The sequence below is a fragment of the Plasmopara halstedii genome, assembly GCF_900000015.1.
Source record: "Plasmopara halstedii genome assembly, contig: Scaffold_658, whole genome shotgun sequence".
In the NCBI taxonomy this organism is placed as follows: domain Eukaryota; phylum Oomycota; class Peronosporomycetes; order Peronosporales; family Peronosporaceae; genus Plasmopara; species Plasmopara halstedii.
This window is the reverse complement of record NW_020187575.1, coordinates 1155831-1164468: the sequence shown is the minus strand read 5'-3', so window position 1 is coordinate 1164468 and position 8638 is coordinate 1155831. Positions and strand designations below refer to the sequence as shown.

The following is an 8638-nucleotide window of genomic DNA, read 5'->3' as shown; positions in this document are numbered from 1 at the left end:
CGAGCTTCGTTTAAGTGCCAAGTGCTAATGGCTGCATTGGCTTCTGACCCTCTTGAATGCAGTAAAGGTTACCATCATCAAGGATGATCTCGCACCAAGACCTTTCGCGTCTACCCTATCTATTTTGAGATAGCAGTGGGCATCGCATTCAATGCGAATCATTACTTTCGTGTCGCGAGAACAGGATCGGTACTAGGAGCTTAAGCCTTTCGAGTACACTAAAGGCGATGGACCTCTGCCACACCGAGGAAAGAAAGAGAGATCTCCTGGCTGATGATCCTCTCCGCGGTACCCGCAGACGTTTCATACCCGAAAGTACAAACCATTTGCGGCTTGTATACCGTCTTCGCTCTCGGCTAAACAGGTCAATCCTTTTTCCTCAGGCCTAGTGGTCTATATCGTTGAGAAATTTGCCTGCAGGTCCTTCTTCCGAGCGAATCAACCCGGTAAAAAGGTCTCGTCATTGGCGCCATAGGCACGATAACCTATATTTGCAATCGCTTATTGAAGCGCATACACTTGAGCTCTCCTCACATGTGTTAAATGTGGTTCGTCACCCCCGACTTCCCGTGCTCGGCCCGACTATGGACAAATGTATCGTCACATGACTTTGTAAATAAACGCGACGTGGTCCGAATAGCTGCACCGTCATGTGTTCGTTGCGCGTACTACATTCCCTATGGCAAATAAGGCATCCTCTCGAAAAAATTACCGCGGTAAAGTGAAATATTTATCTCCTATGAGCAGTGATTTAACTCACCAAACAGGCCAGGGTTTTGAACAAAGTGTAGTCGACCTTTCTATTTGTAGCAATGATTCCTAAGAATCGACATTTGCGTCGAAATCGCGGCTGCATTACCTTATACATACACAGTTTGCCACTTGTCGTCAGCTTTGCCGACACCAAATGTTAGCGCCGAGTGTAGACATTTTCTCTCACACTTCAACCCACTTCGTGGCCTCACAGAAGAAGCGTGAATGCAGCTGCACTGCTCTCATAAAAAGAGCCCGTGTAAAGCTTTAGTTCCGTAAATATGTCAATTCATGAGACATTACCATACTTGAGGTGACACACTTGATGGATCTCTCGTCACCTCGTCGTGATATCTTTACAACAAAGGATATGAAAGGCCTGTAAAGCCCCCGAGGATTAGTCTTCGGTGATTGCCCTCAATAACAGATTCAGCCACTACGAATGTCGAGTTCAATTCGTCCACTGGTACCAAACGTACCAGTCCAGCGACCTCATCACCTTGCTTGCATATATATATATATATATGATAGTTCTGACAGCTCTGCAGGAATTTCCGTCAAAGGTAGCGAGGAGAAACTTGCTCCAGTTTCAGCACGGTTACTCCATTGAAAATGTTCTCCACACACACTCGTAGAGATGCACTTCTCCGCATGGTAAGTTCGTCAAATGTTAGAATTGACGCAACAGTGCCACCACTTCGTGGCAAGGATAAAGTATTTTTTTCATCATAGGAGTCAAGCCCTTCCACTTGCCGCTGATCATCACCCTCTAAGTCCACAACTTCTGGCACGAATAAATAGGTACCCAGCTTCCTCTACTCCCCACTGATACTCTTCCAGCAGTCAAACAGCTTACAGCTGATTTTTTCCGTTCCACAGAGATACGCTTAGGGACCACGGCATGTCGCCCTAGCTCGTCTCAACAGAGATGCGCTCTGAAGACCGCTATATAAATCGCGTTTCTCGTCTTTTTACCTCAACTTACTACCGCTTCAGCCTTCCGAGCTTAGTTCGCATCCCATTGCTATCACTTTCGAACAGTCCCGTGTGCTACACGAAAGCTATCACAACTTCCTGTTTGTGACAAAAGTGATTTCGCTTCCTGGTGAGAAAGGTGATAATTCCTCAATGCTCACCAGAAGAGAAGTGCATGCTATTTCTCAATTGACCCGTGGCTCGTACAGTTTCAGCCGCACCTATTTTATATAAGATCGTCTTGAGTCTAGGCCTATGGCTAAATAACGTCTTACGGTGGCACAGTTATCAAACTTGACCTGAAGGCTCAATTGAGATCTCGACACCAAACAAGTGTTTCCGTCGCAAGACGCATGGATGAGGTATCTGTATGTGGTATCTCCAAATCCTCTGCGTACTTTCAACTCTTTTTAACTGCTGCTCATTGTACGTAATTGAGCAACGCTACTGAAAATTATATTTCACGGCTTTACAAGGGCGGCCGACGAATTTACCGCGGAGAAACATCAAGCTCCACTAGGCAAGTTTATTGCAATCTCCCCAATAAGAGCGTGAAATGGTGACAGGGTTCGTAAAAAGAGTCGGCCTTGAGGCTTTAAGAAAGGCCTCGCGCATGCTCCGATGCTGGTCCTTACGAATCCACATTGTCCATTCTATGTCGTCTGCGAGGCCTCGACCTGAACATCATGAGCTATGGATCGACAGAATGGTAGAGTGTCATGTGCTTTACGCTAGCAGGAGTTATAAGCCCTTCTCTACCACAAAGTAGAGTGCTTTTGGAGCGAGCAGAGATTAGAGAGGTGCGTTGGTGCAGACTCGAAGCAATTAGCAACAAATTCATTCTGAACAAGTTGAAGTACCAGTAAGGCAATTATTATGGGACACAGTAATCAGTATATCGCGGCCCCCTCTGTACATTCCTGATTTTGCGTCATACCAAGGATGAGGTAATATATCGAAGACGGGGTCGAGCCAATTTTCCACGCGCCAGGGTTCGCAAATATAATAAGTTGGTTCGTACGAATGTTCGACACGTTAACAGGTGTTCCATTGTTATTTTTTTATAAGTCTAGCTGTAAGGTTGAGTCCTGAGAAATTTCATCGGGTGGGATGGAAAGAGCACGTGTGTCGTGGCTATTCTGAGACTGCAAGTCGCGAGTTGAAGTATCTAGCATTCATGTCATCACAATGATTTATACTTTTTGCGATGTTACGGTTATGATACGTCGGCACTACCGTCTGAAGCTCCCATCGAGCGGAGAAGAGAAGCTCCACAGATTTGTGACATCAAAATTGATGCAATCGCGGACGAACATGCAAGTCTGCTCTAATTAACCCGGAAAGGAAGCTTTTCGTGAACTTCGAAGACTAATGCATCAGTGATGTATAAAAGGAAGATCAGGACGATGATATCACCGAGTTGGTACGCTCGTATTGAAAGAATCATATGGACTTCTTTTTCACGGATGAGTCTCTTGTTGTAGACACCCACATAGCTTAGATCTTGCTGTAATATTTCATTTGGCTGAACTAAGTAGAGGAAAATGCCGCTGCATCTCCCACTTTCCAAAAGAGCTGCTGAGAATCGCAGCGGTATTTCAGGGGCAATTTGTGGATCGTATAACCTGTAGACCAGACTCGCTGACTGGATACACCATTGTCCAGCATGACTTCGCAGGTGTTGCCGCAAACCGTAACATCTGCCTTCGCAAAACAGAATCAGTTAGGAAGTGACTCGTAGTTGACCTGTAAAGAACGACAGATCTGTACATCTACTAACAACAACCTCCAGATCAGGTATAGCATTAGCTGAAATTAAACTCGGTGTAGAACGCGTGACCGAATGCCTAAATGCTTGAGCAGATGCCCTCTGACATTTGACATCACGTCTCACCCATGATTATTGTCGGTGCAGACCTATGAGAAGTTACTCGTCTTGTAAACGACGTCTTCGAAATAATGGAATCGGTATCTATGTCAAACACTTTCGCACAGCGTAAAGACAACAGCTCTGTCTGTTAATGCATTACTTTGTATGCTTGAAACGACTATTGCTCTTCATAGACACTGCTTCAATTCAACTGAAGCAATTTATAATGCACCGGCCGCTCGAAGTGGGTACTACAAACTAACCAAAAAATTATCAGATTGACCTCGAGGGGTGTTTTTAAGCTGGCGCACGACCTCCCGTCGGCGATTTCAAAGATATGCTGTACAATGCAGTTTTGTGCGCGCATCGTAATCTGTCATACATACATACGGATGAGGCTTAGCAATGTTCCGCGTTTTTAAGCAGCAATCTCATCGCTTAGAATTTTGAGTAACTCACTGTTCTGCAATGTCATCTGTTCGTTCATTTCATCGCAAAAATGCGTGTATCGTGTCTGCCGCATCAATGAAACCTAAAAAGTGTTTTTCCTGTGTTTGTCTGCGTTAATCTCTTTGCAAGACGCCAGCATCGAAGGTATATTCTTGGATGAATAGTTTGGCGAAAGCTTCACACCCTGGGTCAGGGTCGGCGCCCTGCGTCTTGCAGATAGTATAAATGACATTTCAGCCAACCTGAAAAAACTTGGCGAAAGGCTTTGTTGGAATACAAGAACGCTGGTGTCAAAGAGGATGTTGTCATTAATTTGAGGCGATAAAGAATTACTAGCTGGAGTCTGAAATTTAAATTTATAGAAAAATATTGCAGACAATATATGATACCGGGAACATGTGTTTTGGTAACAAGGCTACTTTTGTATTTCAATGAATATGAAATCCGTTTGAACGGGTGATACTAACACACTAATATACATACACCTGGAATTCAGTATGACCAGCACGGCACAAGACTCATCCGAGAACGATTCACGTCAAGACTTTAACGAAGAGCTCATTGCATGGGTCAGTAGATTAAGATCAATATCTTTGCATATTGGTTATTCCACTTCTGTTCTATTGAGTAGAGACAGGAGACACGCCACTTTCTGCTAAATGACGCGATAAGACTCACTAATTACGCTGCGCTTGAATTGAAACGCATTGACTTTATCTGGGGTCGCATCCGATTTGAGCGCAGTGTTGTGTCTCCCGCTATCAAGGCTGACGTCCGCGTCGAAGTACTATTATTGTGTAAATAGTGTTGATGGAAGCCGAGTTCTCTAAAATCCATTTGCTTCCATGTGTTGACTGGCCAATGGCAGGGTCATCTTGTGGTGTCTACGAAGGCAGAAGTTAAGCTGACTAGAGCTCAGCGCAATGCGCCGATTAAAATTGTGTAAGTCATTTTGCTGTTTGCAATTTTTCTTTCTTTCTTAATGTCAGAGCGTCCCAAAGTCTTCAGCAATACTGCGTATTGAATCAAATCCTCGAATTTCATGGAATCTTGCAAAGCCTAGTGGAAGTTCTTACGGAAATCGAAGAATTTATCGATGAGCAGCGTCACGACGTACTGGATGACCGGTCCAGCAACGACGATGTTGATGTCTACGTGGACATTTTGAAGTACACCTTTGAGAACCTCGATATCATATGTCAGAAGTTACGGGACGCTGCTAGTGTCTTGCGATTACCCAGCCGACGTCGGTTTCCGTATTGCTCCCATGTCGATCTTGTGTGTGCTTTTTAACATCGAGCAATACCACGAGGTATATAGTCTGACCAGCTCATTTTCTACTCAACATTCAGAGCTTTAAGCCCGCTCTTCCGTCAGAAGTCATCGTAGATTTTTCCATTCACCGTGGAGAACTCGTACGTTTTTGCTCACTAAAGTTAATTCAAATTGATCTCACAAATGCATGTGAAGCTCGTGGAAGCTTTTGGTCTGGCGGCCTCTCAAAAGGTAATCACCGATATTTCGGAGGGCTGTGCATCGAGAGATGAATTTATCGGCTGTATTTGGTAAGATGGGTTAAATATGTAGTTTTTTATGCACACAAAACATCAAAACCAGTTCAAACTTTGCAAGTGTTTTTCGTGGACGAAAGGTCGAGATAGTGGAGTATGCACGTGTCTCTATGCCGATTCCACAACTAGAGGAAATGCTGGTCCGACTGGATGACCAGATAGCGTGGCTGTTACATGTTCGAGATAATGTCAAAGCGCTGCTCGACTGTCAGCTTCTCGAATCAGATAATTTATAATTTGGTCTGGCTGTAACTGTATAGAAAACTTTATCGCACGCAAATAACTTAGGAGTTACTCTTTGAGTTAATTGAAATCACCACGACAGCTAGCATTTGATTCTAGAATAAATCGAACGCTGTGATGTCAAGGTCTTTGCCTGTCAAGGTTGATCCTGTAAATTATGTAAATGCTGGATCGTCGGAACTGACAACAGCTAAAAATGTTGATCCATCGTTGAGCGCTGAACCACTTGGAGTAGATATTGTTGGAAATGGACATCAGCCACACCTTTTGACTGTGACGACCAATGGTATATCAGTAGAAGCGTCAACAAATTCTTTGTCGGCTCTGATCTCTGAGCCTATTAGCATTCCACATCTACTGTATTCGAGCCAACATATTAGCGATGATCGAAAGTTTCCAGTTTCAAAGCTAATCACGCCATTACGAAAGCGAGGGCAGTCGTTTCGAGAGACAAGAAGAGTGAATGTCACTGTCGATGCTGACGGACGGTGGCATTTAAATCAATAGTTCGTGAGAGTGCTTTTTTCATGTTAACAAGTTTAATTTTTGCTGAACTGGACAAATTGGTAGCACGTTTATGGAGCAGTTAGGAAAAGGGGCTTATGGTGTTGTGTATAAAGTAATTTGTAACGAGACGAAAAACATGTTTGCCGCGAAGTGTATGAACAAGAAGGCTCTCCAGCGAATCCGAGTCGGTCGTTTCGGTAACGCCTTGCAATCCATTACAAAGGAGCTCGAAATTTGGAAACAATTGAAGCACCGACATATCGTAGTTTTGCGCGAAGTCATTACCACGGATGGTACGACGCACCTCTTGATGATTTATTTTAGCTAATGTAGAGTATTTGATCGTATAGACTGCGACGAATTGTACATGATCAGTGAGTTGATTGACGGAGGTCCGGTGCTCAATGATGCCATGTTCGTGCGTAGGCCTAAATGTCTCTTGTCACTGTCGCTTGACTTGAAGCGTCTGTTAGATTGTGTACCCCACTAAAAGCAGATCTGACTAAAACCTACTTTACGCATCTGGTAAGCTATCTGCTGAATTTTACAAGTGTGCCCACATCATCGGCCCTCTGATTTCTATAGATTGAAGGAATTGCCTTTCTACACAAAAATAAGGTGCGTCTTCTTCGAGTCTGATATTGTACTTCCACTTATCTAGGTCTATACTTCTCGTGCTATAAGATAATTCACCGTGACATTAAGCCGGGAAATTTGCTTCTTAAGACGAAAAATAAACATGGAGCTATCCTCAAGATTGCCGACTTCGGTGTGTCACACGTATGGATATTAGTATTTATACAAAAAGGGTGACATACCTAACGCAAATTAGGAACTTGAACATGATAATGAGGTCATGCGGCAAACTGCCGGAACTGCCATATTTATGGGTAAGCTGCTCATTTTGACCCGCAGTTGTAGACACCGAGTCTTTTGCTTAATGAAATTCATTAAATAGCTCCAGAGATGCTTACTGGAGGTAGCTTTCACGGAAAGCCTGCTGATATCTGGGCTTGCGGAGTTACACTTTTCATGTTCGTCTACGGGTATCCGCCGTTTATCGCCCAGACAGTGACAGTATTGTATAACAAAATCCAGGTATCGGCTTAACGACATATACATATGCGGTTGGGAATATATTGAGCTGGCCATCGCATGTCTTTGCCTCAGAACGAAATTGTCAAGTTTCCGACCCGTGTCGGCGACCGCGTGATAGAGGATGAACTTATTGACCTAATGCAACATGTGCGTTGCATAAAAATTTCTGAACTTTATCATGATACCTATCTTTTGAGATATAGATGCTTGAAAAGGATCCAACGCAGCGTTACACAAGCCAGCAGATCCGAGTATGTCACATTTGAACTTGGTTGTTTTTATATTTCACAAGCTCATCTTTCGAACTCAGTCACATCCGTGGGCATGGCGCGAATTTCAAATCTCTGCTTTTAATTGCGTAATTCAACCAGAAGAGCGGATACTGCCTCTTTACAAAATTTTAAGGAGCCTTACAGGCATTGCATCACTTGGTAAAACATGTATGCAAAAGCTATTCTCTCGGTACATATGTGAGCTATGAGTCTATTATACTAGTCAAAGGTGACAAAGTTGTTTTGACTAGGTCAAGTATCGTGTATCCAGCAGTTTCGTCTTGTTCATCGCTCGCAAGTGCCATCTCAAGCTTCAAGGCGCATAAGTAACAGCATGCAACACTATGCTTTTTCACCTCGTTTTGACGAATCAACTTTTCAACTAGGACAACAATATCATGTACAAGCCTTGCGAAATCGCGCGCTCTAATCAGCTCTTACTCAGCATGTACATTTCGTCGGTGTGGTGGACGACATTGCAAAGTCAATATTTCGCTAGCGATGTACCATCTTGTTCATGAAAGTAAAAAACATTTTGATTTCTTCTCTTTTTATCCTAACAGTTTTACTGGATGCACTCAATATCTATACGAAAACACCTACCTCACTAAATTAGGAGAGATTGTTGAGATGAAGTTTACAAGCGTAAATCTTGCCTTTACAGTCAAATCTGTGTTTGTTTATGTGCATATAAATGTACATAAAGCAACTCTGGCAACTATACCTTCTCGACCAGCTAAGATGATACAATGTTGCTCGAAGGGGCTTCTTTTCATCTGGATTGCTGCCTCGATGCCCGCTAATCCGTAGTCTAATTTCGGATGGAGTTAGTAAGTAAGTTAGCGACAAATCTTATTATTATTTGGAGAGCTGATTAATTTATGCAGGTCTTTCTTCAT

General features: G+C 43.4%; 2 protein-coding genes across 2 annotated transcripts; one reads left to right on the top strand and one right to left on the bottom strand.

Annotated features, from left to right (window-relative positions):
• Nucleotides 1–2483: 2483 nt before the first annotated feature.
• PHALS_13408 (uncharacterized protein) lies at nucleotides 2484–2779 on the bottom strand (the record flags this gene model as incomplete). Its single annotated transcript, XM_024729158.1, has 2 exons — nucleotides 2484–2570; nucleotides 2666–2779. 2 exons carry the CDS (start codon nucleotides 2777–2779, stop codon nucleotides 2484–2486), a joined length of 201 nt encoding a protein of 66 aa, XP_024579563.1.
• Nucleotides 2780–4545: 1766 nt separating this feature from the next.
• On the top strand, nucleotides 4546–8260 carry PHALS_13407 (camkk camkk-meta protein kinase; the record flags this gene model as incomplete). Its single annotated transcript, XM_024729157.1, has 21 exons — nucleotides 4546–4617; nucleotides 4680–4832; nucleotides 4917–4990; nucleotides 5050–5326; nucleotides 5401–5463; nucleotides 5519–5613; nucleotides 5681–5826; nucleotides 6121–6148; nucleotides 6207–6368; nucleotides 6433–6662; nucleotides 6720–6783; nucleotides 6843–6894; nucleotides 6955–6987; nucleotides 7054–7149; nucleotides 7202–7259; nucleotides 7328–7467; nucleotides 7540–7614; nucleotides 7671–7718; nucleotides 7778–7929; nucleotides 7991–8057; nucleotides 8126–8260. 21 exons carry the CDS (start codon nucleotides 4546–4548, stop codon nucleotides 8258–8260), a joined length of 2220 nt encoding a protein of 739 aa, XP_024579562.1.
• Nucleotides 8261–8638: the final 378 nt, after the last annotated feature.